Source organism: Taudactylus pleione, unplaced genomic scaffold (genome assembly GCF_031769625.1).
Source record: "Taudactylus pleione unplaced genomic scaffold, aTauple2 ptg000066l, whole genome shotgun sequence".
Lineage (NCBI taxonomy): Eukaryota > Metazoa > Chordata > Amphibia > Anura > Myobatrachidae > Taudactylus > Taudactylus pleione.
Genome location: NW_028284468.1, coordinates 12,961,512 through 12,975,966, shown reverse-complemented (window position 1 = coordinate 12,975,966; position 14,455 = coordinate 12,961,512). Strand labels below are relative to the sequence as shown.

Here is a 14,455-nt window from a genome sequence, read left to right as displayed (position 1 = left end):
GGGCCCGGCGGGAAACTGGGGTGACCCTTTGGGGGGGAGCAAAGGGTAATAATCAGTCTTACCATAGTTTATACAAGCCAGGTGGGTGGCCGACGGGGCACTGAAGTAGTTATTTACTATTACAGTAGCCATGGACCAGTGGCAGAGATGTGCGGGTCGATTACCACCAAGGACAGTGGAGGATCGTGGTGTTTCACAGGACATAGGGTAAGCTGACGGACCGGAGGGCACGGGACGCCGCCCCTCCAGAGCGCCATTACCTAGAATTTTTTTCTATCATTTTTATCCATCTTTCATCCTATTTTTTAAATTTTTTTCTGTTTTTCCACTATCTATTTGGATGCTCCATGTGACAATTACCCACCCTCAATGATCATATCCAGTGTGCTATACACACACAACCCCCTCTAACAACAATTACTAGTCCCAACCATTTTGGCACTAGTCACCTCCGTGTTCCATCCGGCATCCATCATTATCCCCCTTCCTTATACCTTCCTACCTTCCCCCCTTCCCACCCTGCATCAGAAGTGTTTAGTAGACAAGGAGCACTGTGACTCCATAAAAACTCTGCAACTTATAAATAAATAAAATACTCACCATTTGTACTTAGTTATCTCTATATTCATTTATCTCATTACCACCTCACCATCTTTCAAGCGCAGGCACAACTATTGTTTTTACTTTTGCTAATTAGGAGAGGGGATTACTCCTAGTGCCCGCTGCTCATACTACTACCCCAAGAGTAAGCGCAGGTAGTATTCAATTTCTATCCATCCAATTTTTTTGTGTGCGTGTTAGCCTGCCACATACTACCAGTGTTCAAATAAAAACAATTTTTGTGTGTGCATGTTAGCCTGCCACACCACCAGTGTGAAAATAAAAATGTGTGTGTGGTTTGTTGTGTGCGTTAGCCGCAACTTAGCTGCGCTATAATTGCTTGGTGACACTGCTGTAAGACCGCAGTGAGTATGGAGGACAGTCAAATGACAGGAGAGCAGGATCCACATACCAGTCTTGTAGCTGCCGGCAGCAGTCATGATGATGATGCAAGGCCGTCAACATCATCTATGAAGGCCGATGTACCAGGGCTTAAGTCAGGCCAAAAAGTCAGGCTAAAAAAAATCTACTTTTACCCTGTTAAAGAAAAAAAAAATCTAGAGCTAAGTCAGCTTTAGAGAAACAAAAAATTGTCATTATGCCATTCACTACACAAAGTGGCAAGGAAAGGATAAGGCCTTGGCCTTTATTATTTATGACTGGTGGTTCTAGTGATGATTTAAGTCCCTCTGCTTGTAGGAGAGGTACAAAAAACTTTTAAATTGTTAAGACAAGTAACACACCGGAACCAACTGTGTGCTCCGAAAAAATCACAAATCCCAGAGTCCAAGCGTGTCCGTGGTTGCCATGTGTGAGCCTGACCTTTTTAATACTGTACTTGAAGAGGATCCTCCTTCCACCATTTGTTGCTCTCTGCAAATGTGGAGATGAGCAGCACAAGTCAACATGCTGATGTAGATATGGAGGATGCTTCTGTGGAATTGCACGAGGAGGATGAGGAGGATATTTATGTAGTTGGCGATAACAACAAGGATGATGAGGATGTTGATGATGATGAGGATTTTTGTGAAAAAACTGTAAATCAGGCAACAGTTGTTGCCCATTGTGGGAAAAATCTTATTGTTGCCATGCCTGGGCAAAGGACAAAAAAATCCACTTCCATTGTATGGAATTATTTTTTCCAGCCAAATCTGGACAACCTTTGCCAAGCCATTTGTAACCATTGCCAAGTAACAGTGAGTAGAGGTAAGGACCTTAACCATCTTGTAACCTCCTCCCTGTTACGTCACTTGCAGCGCATTCATCAAATTGGAAAAGGTATTTCAAATTCTAAAACTTCGGGGACAAAAAAAACAAACAACAATCAATTCAGTGTCACCTAGCTGCTCCCTTCTATCTGGATCCAAGCGCCTGCAATCTCCACCACCAACACCTGCATCATCATCAACATTCTCACTTGTGATCAGAAGTAGTTCTGCATCCAATTTCATAAGTATGACTGACTCCTCTTCTATCCGTGATTCCTCAGAAGGATCCTTGAGTGCTACACTTGTTGCTGCTGGGGGTGGATCTTCATCCCAGAAAGGGACCAAGAAGACTACAATTAGTAGTAATTTTAAAAAACAATTGACTATTAAACAGTCCTTTGATAGAGGAAGTAAGTATATGTCACCCAGTTTCATAGCGGATCACTGACGCCATGATGGCTGTGCTAGTATTAGGTGGTGAAATAATAAAAAATGAGGATGATAGTGTGGAGGAAGTGCAAAAGGAGGATGAGGGGGAAATTTGTGTCCTATCAGAAGCTAATGAGGATGTGGTTTGCGTAACCAGCCACCAGTGGTAGCAGTTCTTGCTCATGATAAAAAGAAAGCCATAAAAGCCACGTCTTGGGTGTGGAATTATTTTAGTCTACATTCTGACAACAGTTGTGAAGGCATCTCTACCATTTGTAAAGCCAAAGTTAGCAGAGGAAAGGACGTTAACCATCTAGGCACCTCCTCCCTGTTACATCATTTACAGCGAGTTCATGCAATTTGTTTAACAAATTTATAATAATTTGTAAATTAATAACAAGCATTCTAGTATCAGTTTCCATCAGTTTCGACCAGCACATGCAATCTCCACCACTAATTGAAAGTAGTCCTTCAAAAAAATGTTTTGTGGGGGCCCAAACAAACCAAGGAGTTCAGCCACGAAAGTGTCAGTCCTAGTCACTAAAGTGCTTGGTTTGTTAAACTATGCATGTCTTTAATATCCCACATAAGAGTGTGTCAGAGGGACAATTCCATCTTGCACCTCATTTCTATGCATTTGGCACAATTGGTGCATTACCGACTGACATTATTATAGTTTATTAAATTGCCATCCTGTCAACCACTGCTGTGTGGCAATGTTTCATAGATGTCCTATCTTTTTTTAAACTGCCGTGCGTTTGTGCCGCTGCTCTGTTGCTTTCTTTAGCCAGTCAGTTCGCTGCAGCCTTTGGCCTACATTGGTGAAAAATAGTGAAATCAATATTGTGAGCTTTGAGGTGGTTAAAAATGCATGGAAATGCCTGAAAATGATTGTTATTAAGGTTAATAATACTGTAGGAACAAAAATAGGCCCAAATTGTGTGGTTTTAGCTGTTTATATCATTTTTGGGAAAAAATACAGATCCAAAACCAGATCCAGATCCAAAAGCAGTGGAGATACAGATCCAAAACCAAAACACGGGGGTCGGCGCACATCTCTAGTCACTAGCCATCATGGACCGGGTTATGCTTATACTGTATGTGCCGATCCAGCAGCAGAGGACACAGAAAAATATATTCATGTGTTGGCAGATATGGAAAATAATAAATGTCAACTAGCCTGCATATTTTACATGAAGTGTCACTGTTTCCTGTTGTCCTTGTTCATTTATTTATTTTAATAAAAGAGTATTAAATGGTTAAGAAGAATGTTCTTAAGACACTAATAAGCTCATTTACAAACTGCATTGGTTTTGTGATTGAGCAACTGGCACTTTTTCTACATCAAATGGATTTCAAGTATCTTGAAACTGCACCAAGAAAATAAATCTGCTCCTAGAGTTGTAAATGCACCGGAAAATACTAATGGTGGAAAGAGTGAAATGTCACCTCAAAATTCAATCTACTTTTATTTTAACACCATCCACCTTCAATAAATATACTTTTTCTCATAATGAGTAATTAAGAATGGACTATACTGTATAAATGACTATAGAGTTGTTGTAATGTGTTATGTGCAGGATCCAGGGGGTCAGAATCCCAATACCAGCATGCGGCAGGGTTAGAATACTGACACCTGTCACTAAGTATCCTAAACCTATCCCTAAACCTAAATCATTGCCTAAACCTAACCCTCCCTCCCATAGCCTAACCCTAACCTTCCCCCCTGCAGCCTACCCCAACCCCCACAGCCTAACCCTAACCCTGCTCCTAGTGCCTAACCATACTTACCGTCAGGATGCCGGCGATAAGGATCCAGGTGGTCAGAATCCCGATGCCAGCATGTGGCAGGGTTAGAATACCGACACCTTTCAGTTAGTATCCTAAACCTGTCCATAAACCTAACCCTCCCTCCCTCAGCCTAACCCTAACCCTCCTCCAAATACTTACTGTCATAATGCCAGTAATTAGGTTACTGGCGCCGGGATTCTGACTGGTGTCAGGATTCCAGCACGGTAATTCTAAGTGCCAGCATTTCAACCACCAGGATACTAACTACATCCCCATATTACTGTATGTGATACATTTTCTTTTGCTTTAGTTTCTTAGGGGTCTATTTATAAAGCAGTGAAAAGTGTGGAGAAGTTGCCCATAGCAACCAATCATCTTTGAAGTAGCATTTATCAAGTACAGTCTATAAAATAATAGGTAGGAGCTGACTGGTTGCTATGGGCAAGTTCTCCACTGTTTCACTTCTCCACATTTTTCACTGCTTGATAAATAGACCCCTTAGATTTTTGTTGCAATGTTAAATTGTGTTAACTTGTATTAGATTGTTTCGACATACCATAAAGTAATGTGCTTTCTCTTGCAGTCTGACTGCCAGTTACAACAATGATAAAAGCCCGGAAGAGATTGACCTTCTTTCTTCTATTGGTAGTCATTGGTTTCCACTACAAAACCTTCAATCTTCAGCTTGTTCATCACTACAAGTCTTTCTGCTCAGAAGGAGATATATTTAATGGCTTCAGAAATAGACTGTTTTCCAATAAAATAACAGAAGACATTGGCTCCAATTCTCTAAATCCATCAGACATTTTAGGAGGGGGTGATAGTATTATTTTCTTGGAGACCACAGACAGGATGCACCAACCTTCACAGGTGTTATGTGCTATTGAGTCTGCAGCTCGAGTGTATAGTGAAAAACCAGTGATTTACTTCATGAAAGGATTGAATAATACAAACTCTGAAGACACAGCAAAGAAATATTTTCCAACACTGTCAAATTTTAAGAATGTGTATTTCTTCCCTTTGAGATATGAAGAGGTTTTTAGAGACACGCCACTTCTCGCTTGGTATGAAAAGGTAAAGCATCATACTTTATTCATATATCCCTTGAAGGTAGAGAAAAAAAAGTAAATTTGTATGCAGTGTTCTCTATTATGTAAAAATTCCAGTTAGAAAATTGTCTTCTTCTGCATTGTCATTTATTTTCTAAACCTCAGGTCAAAAGTTTCCCAAGATTTTAAAATTTTTGGATCCTGAGGGGTCAATTAATTTCTTATTCTTATGTGCAAAAACGCAATACAGTTTTAGCTTTTCTCCATTCAATTGTTTACCAGTTTGCATTAGAGAAAATGAAAAAGAATTTGACCCACCTATGTTACTTCCCGTGAGAAAGAATAGATCAGGCATGAAAAGTCTTATTCAATTCATTTTTCATTATACTTTGCTATAAAACACTGATTCTAAGCATCAACCCTCAAGGTTTTCAAACAGGTTATGTTTTCTGTCTGTGAAGCAGGTAGGATAATTACTGACCCAGAAAAATAGATTACCTCATCTGTGCTTGATTACAAAAAATCCACAAAACATGACCTGTTCGTAGAGATATGCGCTGTCTTTTGGTTTTGCTTTTAGATCTGGATTTTTTACAAAAAAATTACAAAAAGTTTTTAGAAACAGCTAAAATCATGTAACTTGTGCAATCCAAACCCCAAAATTCAGATTTAAAATAGAATTCTGGACCGATATACGATCAGAACCATGACTTGGATTTATCCAGATCTCCTCAGGAGACCAGATTCACGAAATTCAGCTGGATTCGGATTTTTGAATAACCGAAACGCACATCTCTACCTGTTAGTGGAACTTGGGGACTGAAGTTCAGAACACCTACTATAGAGCATGAGTGAAAAATATGAGTTGCTATTACCCACACTTCAGATGACCAAAAAATTCTGGAACAGTGAGTGTCAAGCACAAATATAATTGAATTGCAATGTAATTCACAAATAATATATGTCATAGAAAAATAAATATTTATATATTTATTTTATCCAACACTATCCAAACAGCTTGGCCCCATGTACTACTATAAAAGGTTAATTGTCGGCTACTACCATTATTTTGCTTAATTGTTTATTTATTGTCACCACACAATGGTGTTAAAAATATTATTTATTGGGGGGAATTCAGTTGTTTTTGTGCATGGCTGCAGCAATGGGTGTCCGACATAGCATTTCAATTGTTGCTTTGATCGCACGCAAATACCACAGGCGCCTAGATTTCTGCTTGCGACCTCCTGAGGTGGCGAGCAGAAATCCACAAAACGTCCGGTTTTTGGGCACCGAAACATCTGTTTGGGCACAATAACATGAAACTTTGCACGGCTTTATCCATTTTACGATTCTAAACCCCATATTCTTGTGTGCGACATGTGGGAAAATTCATGGACATTCAAATTGGGAAGCAATCGGGAAGCCGACTGCCTAAATACCGGCAGCCAGGTTCCCGACTGTCTTATCCCGGCAAGGGTGAAATGCCGGGAGTCTAGATGTAGATGCCCGCATTTCCCTGGCCGGGAGACTGGCGCCTGGCATCACTATCGTAGTGATGCCGGGCGCCGCGAGCGGACAGCCGCGGGGAAGAGGGTTAGGTTTAGGGCTCCCGGGGGGGGACTTAGGGTTAGGCACCCCCCGGGAGGGTTAGGGTTAGGCTAGGGGGAGGGAGGGTTAGGTTTAGGCACCCCCGGGGGGGACTTAGGGTTAGGCACCCCCCGGGGGACTTAGGTTTAGGTAGCGGGGAAGGGGGTGGTTAGGGTTAGGCACTTGGGGGGGAAGTTAAGGTTAGGCACCCCTAAGGAGGGTTAGGGTAAGGGGGGTTAGGTTAGTGGATACTTACCTATCCACGATTGGGATTTCCAGCGCTGTCGGGCTTCCGCTGCTTTGCGCTCTGCTCCTGTCAGGCTGCCGCTGATGGGAATCGAACCGCCGGCCATGCGGCCGGAGGTATTTCATACCCATTCCTTCAAATTCCCCCCCATTAAATATATAATTTTTTTTTCATTTGAGTTACAAATAGGGCTATTGTACTTTGCATTCATTGTGGGGGGAGGGGTATGATAGATATTACATAAGTCCTAGTTATATTTTGTAGAGATATGGGTTTGGTTCAGTTTGGATTTTCCCTCCAAATTCGAATCTCAGAACGAGGTGCAATGTAACTCTGGAGGAAGGGAGTGACTACAATGCCAAGACTTACTTCCGTTCTTCAACGTAGTTCTTCCTCCTTCCTAGCAATGTAGATTTAGCTGAAATGAGAATGAATATGAGTAACAGAGAGGCAAAGGTACTGGTAAAGCTTATTTACTATCAACTCAATAACTGACATCAAGATCCTTTAACCCTTTATTTTCTGGATCAAAAAAGGTTAAGATGGATAAAGACAACCTGGAAATAACTAGGGATGTGCGCCAACCCCCGTGTTTTGGTTTTGGATCTGGATTGGTTTTGCCAAAACCTCACCTCCGTGTTTTGTTTTGTATCTGGATTTTTTCTTAAAAAATAAAATAATAAAATCACATAAAATGGGCCTTTTTTTGTTCCTACAGTATTAATAACCTCAATAACATTTATTTCCACTCATTTCCAGTCAATTTTGACCAGCTCACAGCTCACAATATTGATTTTTTTCATCTAGTTAAAGGGCCAAAATGTTGCATCCAGCTTGCTGGCTCAAAACGGATTGATATAAATACACTGCACAACAATGAAAATGTTTCCGATGTGAAAATAGTTACTTCTAATTGATTTCAGCATGCAAAGAATGAATATGACATTTAATACTCTCAGTTAGCTCTGAGTTCCGAGATATAGCCCATTTATGATGATGTAGGGGTATTCCTAGTGAAGTGGGCAGAATGGAGAGAATCTTACCAGCAATCTGTGTTCCACGCAGAGGGGGCGGGGCCTAATAACCCAATTAAATGAATCACGTATTTGTCCCCTCCCCTATTCAAATATATGCAAATCACAGGATTACCCACACAAGATAACTGTGGTGCACTGAGTGACAAGCATAGCGAGCGATTCCACCAAGACATTTCAGCAATGGAACAAAGATATCAGGGTAGGTGAATCACTACTGTTGTACAGTGATAAGAGATGCCCCAAAAGAGGAGTACAAGTGACAAACAAAGAGAAAGAACCCCCATGAATAGGCCACTATATTATATAGTACTTTTGTATGCTGTATGTTTGTTTCAGATGCTGTATGTTTGTTTCGTTTTGTGTTCTTATTTGTGATTGATTGAATTAAAAAAACTGTTATTTTATTATCTATCAAGAAAATATCAGATTATTTTAAAATAGCTTTTCACTATGACTATATTACTAATGTACATACAGTATAGTGCAAGTAGTGTAGCTCAAAAAAAAAGAGCTAGTAAAAACATTCTGAAATCATTTAGTTTTTCTTGACCTCAAATTAGTAATGTATGACTATTTTTAGAAAGGAAACAAATGTAAAGTATTAATTTGTTGTACAGTGTTATTAATAGATTTGAAGACTGCAAAGATGATGGTTGGGATACCCTTGAGGATTGAAGAATTGATAGTTGATAGTTGGTGCAGCCCCTGGCTGTAAAATTGATAATAAATTAATTTAAAAATAATTCATTGGTGCAGCCCCTGGCTGTAAAATTGATAATAAATACATTTAAATACAATTCATTGGTGCAGCCCCATGCTGAATAATAATAAAAAGAAATTCATTGGTGCAGCCCCTAGCTGTAAAATTGATAATGAATGAATTCAAAACAATTCATTGGTGCAGCCCCGGGCTGAATAATTAATAAAAATAAATTCATTGGTGAAGCCCCTGGCTGTAAAATTGATAATAAATTAATTTAAAAACAAATCATTGGTTCCCAAACCAACCATAATATTAATTTAAAATGTCATGTAGCAATGCCCCACCAGCACATAATGGAAAAGAAAAAGGTGCAAGATGGAATAGTCCTTGGGCCCTCCCGCCCACCCTTATGTTGTATATGAAACAGGACATTCACAGTTTAACAAACCAATCATTTGGTTTGTTTGGACCCATTAAACAAGCTGCCAATGTGCATTGGACATGGAAATGAAAATGATCCCATACACAAACTGGCTTTACAGTACATTACAAGTTGTCATCGTCCTCATCCTCATCATCCCCATCAGTGTGTATATCCTCTCTTCACACAATATTAATTTATCCCCGCTGGAATCCACCATAGGTGCCTCTGTAATTTTTCTATGTAATTGTTGGAAGAGGTCTTCCTCGTGGAATTTGTAATTCATTTTAATGAACATCATCTTTTCCACATTTGGAGGAAGTAACCTCCTACGCCGATCACTGACAAGGTTGGCAACTGCATTGAAAACTCTTTGGGAGTACACACTGGAGGGTGGGCAACTTAAGTAATGCAAAGCCAGTTTGTTTATGGGACTCCAAATTGCCTCTTTTTCCTGCCAGTACTGAAAGGTACTGTCTAACATGCCTATTAAGATGTTATTTCTGAAATAGTCCTCCACCATTCTGTGAATGGAGACCGTATCACACATAGTCACGGTAGACATGTCACTAGTAGGCAGTTCTCTCAGGCCCAACCAGTTGTCATTTTTTGGTGAACGATCTGCATGACCAGCAGGCATTCTGTAAGGAATATTTACTTTTTTCCTGGCAGCTGCAGAAACTAAAGGAGAAGATTATGGCGTTTCACGTGTGGCTGCATCTGAAATTTTTTTTATCAACAGCTCTTTGCATAGTTTTAGGTTTCGGTCTGTTGGAAAAAAAACTCATAAGTTAGGACTTAAACCTAGGATCCAGCATGGTCGCCAAAATATATTTTTCAGATTTCAACAGATTGATGACTCTTGGATCCTGGTGAAGTGAATCAAGGGTGTCACGGCCAGGGTTTCTCGGCATGGACGTCACCGGGTATTACCTGTGAGGTAGTTATGGTGGGGGGTCTCTGGCAGCAGTGCTGGTGTTTGGTGAGGGGCATTGGCTGCGTGTGGTTCTGTGCGGGCACATTGTCACTAGGTCTGGTGAGGTCTGGCGGTGTTTCTGTTCCGTTGGCATGGGCGCCGCCATCTTGCCTGTGGCATGTGATTCCAGCTGTCCAATCCTGATAGGTCATGTGCTCATTCCAGTCAGTCACAGTGTGGCACTGAGTATTTAGGAAGGTCCAGAGCCTTCCTTCCTTTGCCAGCGCAACGTGTTTCTCAGCTGCGGCTGAGAGAGAGTACCTGTACATTACCTGCCTGCTTGTAAACGCTCTAGCCTGAATCTTACCTGATGGACTTACCCTGCACCCTCAATATACCTTTTCACCTGCCTGAGTACCTGAACCTGCTGTTTACCTTCACCTTGCCTCCATTCACTCCCAGCTGGACTTCACTACCTCTGCCTGCATTTGTTACAGCTCACCATACCTGCATTCAGTTACAGCTCATCATACCTGCATTGTTACAGCTCACCATATTTGTATACTGGACAGTTCCTGCCTGTCACTATCTGGACATTCTCCCATTAACCCCCTCTACAGTTATCAAGTGCACTTTAGTGCTATACCTGGACTTTTTCATTTGCCATTCCCACGTCTTCTAAGCAACTTATTAAAAACTCCACTTTTTAATTTTAAGCCTGCTTCTGTGTCTGCTCCTATCACCACCCCAGGTCCACAACAAAATCAGAACCTCACAGTTTGCACTGGCCCCATGGATCTAGCCATGGAACAGGAGTCTGGAGTGGATTTATTTTGCTGTATTGCTGGTCGTTTAGAAAACCTGGAAGCTATGCAACATCAAATGGCCCAGTTCCTACAGGAGATGTCTAAATGCCAAGATAATCTGCAAACCTCATTAATCACCCCTGGGGTATTAGCAACTACACCTCCTCCTGTGCCTGGTAATATAGGGACCAGGGTATCCCCTCATCTACATCTTCCCATGCCAAGTAAATTTGACGGTAATCCTAAACTCTGTCGTGGTTTTTAAATCAGTCTGATATACATTTTACATTACAGCCTGATAACTTCCCCAACGCTAGAACTAAAGTGGCATACATCGTGTCTTTGTTGACCGGCTCGGCTTTGGATTGGGCTTCCCCTCTGGGAGTGTCCAGACTCGCTGCTGGATAACTATACAGACTTTGTATCTTCAATCAGGTGGATTTTCGATGAACAAACACAAATGGCAGCTGCTCAATCAATCTAGCAGTACTAAACAGGTGCATGAAAGGGAGGGGTCATACTAAGTAGAAAAAAGGAGGGGGATTTAACCCCCTATTGTACCTCAGCACACTGAATGATACCTGCAACAATATATGAAGACTATATGGTCATAGAAATTCAGAGATATTAGTTGCATGCATTTGCAAATACATGGGAGGCTGCTGGGCCACGTCACGGATTCTCTGTTACCAGCAGTCCCTAACACTAAGGGGTTCACGTCCGGGGCGCAGTGCACCCCCAAAAACGTCCAGCCCAGGACCCCCCCAGGGCATCACACGAAAATGGAAAAAGAGTGACAGTGCAGTGTAAAGTATAGCTGTGCGTGAGTAATCATTAAGTGTGGAATGAGAGGTTAAAATATATGTGAAAAAAATACATGAATAATAAACAAACATAAAAGGTGATGTGAAAAGCAACTATGTGTATCAAGTGGTGATGCCCTGAGGAGGCCCAGCCAGACCTGTCCTGGGGGCCCTACGCCCAAACGCTCACCCCAAATGTAAAATATACCAATTATAAGGCCTCATGATAAAGGCACATATATAATTTTGTCAAATGTAAGGCCTCATGATAAAGGCACATACATAAATGCATCCAAATTGAGAGCCAGCTTACCTGGGAGTCACCCCTGGGAACTCCAACTAGCACTACTAGAACCAGCATGCCCTACTAATGCTGGCTCCTTCATGCAACTCATAACAAACAAACAAAAATGGCAGCTGCTCAATCAATCTAGCAGTACTAATCAGGTGCATGAAAGGGAGGGATCATACTAAGTAGAAAAAAGGAGGGGGATTTAACCCCCTATTGTACCTCAGCACACTGAATAATACCTGCAACAGTATATGAAGACTATATGGTCATAGAAATTCAGAGATATTAGTTGCATGGATTTTCAATGAACCTGGATGCACAGTGTCAGCATTGTCCAGCATCATGACCCTGAGACAAGGAACCCGTCCTGTCAGCCAATATGCCATACAGTTTAAAATCTTGGCATCAGAGCTTAAGTGGAATGAGGAGGCCCTCACCTCAGCCTTTTGGCATGGCCTTTCTGATCGATTAAAAGATGATCTGATTACCCGTGAGCTTCCCAATAATTTAAATGATATGATCTCACTCTGCAACAAATTTGACCTACGCTTCAGAGAACGTCAGGCTGAAAAGCACAGAACTGACCGGCAAAGGTCATTTACTTCTCCATTGCCTACCCATCCACCCCATCCTCCTATAGATGAGGAGCCTATGCAGGTGAACTAAAGCCATCTCTTCAAAGAGGAACATCAGAGAAGGATGCTAAAAAACCTCTGTCTGTACTGCGGAGATTCGGGTCACCTGGTGGCCTCCTGCTCCCAAAAGTCGGGAAACGCCTGTTCCTAACTGACCTTGGGGACATCAAGTTAGGAGTTATGTGCCCGTCCCCAAATACTAAATATTTCCAAATTTCCTTAGCTTTGGACCTCAAGCCCAACTTGTCTTTGTCTCTGCTCTATTAGACTCTGGAGCAGCCAGAAACTTCATGACTTCCAGCCTAGTCGATAAACTACAGATTCCTTGTCCATCTCTCAAGCACGCAATTTCCCTGACTTCTGTAGATGGATGTCCTCTAGCTAAAGGAGTGGTTACCAAGGAAACTCAACCAGTATTAGTTCATGTTGGGGCACTCCACTCCGCGTCTTTAAAGTTGTTAGTGATACCAGAGGCTTCTCAAGAAATCATCTTAGGACGACCGTGGTTACGCCAGCATAATCCCAGGATAGACTGGTGTTCAATGCAGATTCTTTCATGGGGAACTGACTGTCAGAAATCCTGTCTTCCCAAAATACAACCTGTAAGAAAGACAGCTTCGTTAACATCTCTAGCTATTCCCAAGGAGTACCAGATGTTCTCTGATGTTTTTTCTGAGCAACAAGCAATCGTCTTACCTCCCCACAGATAATGGGACTGATCACAGAGTTGTTTGACAGGGTCCATCATATTCTCAAAACTGGATCTGAGAGAGGCTTATAATCTCATCCGCATTCGTGCTGGCAATGAATGGAAGACCGCCTTTCATACTAGAGATGGACATTTTGAATACCTTGTGATGCCCTTTGGGTTGTGCAATGCCCCTGCCATGTTTCAGGGCTTTGTTAATGAGATTTTCCGGGACCTGTTGTATGTATCGGTTGTAGTTTACCTGGACGATATATTGATTTTTTCGTCTTCTGTAACAAAACATCATGAACATGTGAAGGAAGTATTGTCCCGTCTGAGAAAGAACCACCTTTACTGTAAATTGGAGAAATGTGTCTTTGGGGATTCCAGTGTGCCATTCCTTGGTTACGTCATCTCTGGCTCCAATCTAGAAATGGACCCCAAGAAGGTGCAGGCGATTTTGGATTGGTCCCATCCTCAAACTTTGAAAGCCATCCAGAGATTGCTTGGGTTCGCCAACTACTATAGACATTTTATTAAAGGATTTTCATCATTATTGGCTCCCATTACCACGTTGACGCAAAAAGACGCTAACCCTGCCCTATGGTCACCTGAGGCAGAGACTTCCTTCCAACTTTTAAAACAGGAGTTTATTTCAGCTCCAGTCTTACGACAACCAGATCTGGATAGGCTGTTTCTAGTGGAAGTGGATGCATCATCAGAGGCCGTGGATGCAGTTCTTTCCCAGCGTTATGATGATAATCGAGTTCATCACTGTGGGTTTTTTTCCAATAAATTTTCTCCTGCCGACACAAATTATGCCATTGCTGAACAAGAATTTTTAGCAGTAAAGCTAGCATTAAAAGAATGTAGATACCTGCTAGAAGGGGCCAAGTTTCCCTTCACTGTCTTCATGGACCATAGAAATCTTCTCTTCCTCATGAATCTTCAGTGCGTGAGTCTTCATTTGGACCAATGGGCAATATTTTTTGCTCTGTTCCAGTTCACCCTGACCTTCCAGTCTGCAGCCTTTAATCAAAAGGCAGATGCCCAGTCCAGATCTTTCCTCTGTGATGATAAATCAGAGAATCAACAAAATACCCCTGTTTTGGAGTCAAAAGTCTTCACCACCTTACAGTTACAGCCCCCTACTGGGAAGTCCTTTGTGGCCCCGGAGTTAAGGAAGCAGCTCCTCACCTGGGCTTATTCCTCTTGCTTTGCAGGTCACTCAGGTACCCGGAAG

General features: G+C 41.8%; 1 protein-coding gene across 2 annotated transcripts in view; it reads left to right on the top strand.

The window, feature by feature from the left end:
* Window positions 1–14,455, top strand: part of LOC148534450 (alpha-1,4-N-acetylglucosaminyltransferase-like) — a 118,969-nt gene that overhangs the window by 66,788 nt on the left and 37,726 nt on the right. For both annotated transcript variants that reach the window (XM_088466870.1, XM_088466869.1), the window contains exon 2: window positions 4,612–5,102. In XM_088466870.1, coding sequence (XP_088322996.1) covers window positions 4,632–5,102 — 471 coding nt within the window. In that variant the 5' untranslated portion in view covers window positions 4,612–4,631. The remainder of the gene's footprint in view (window positions 1–4,611; window positions 5,103–14,455) is intronic.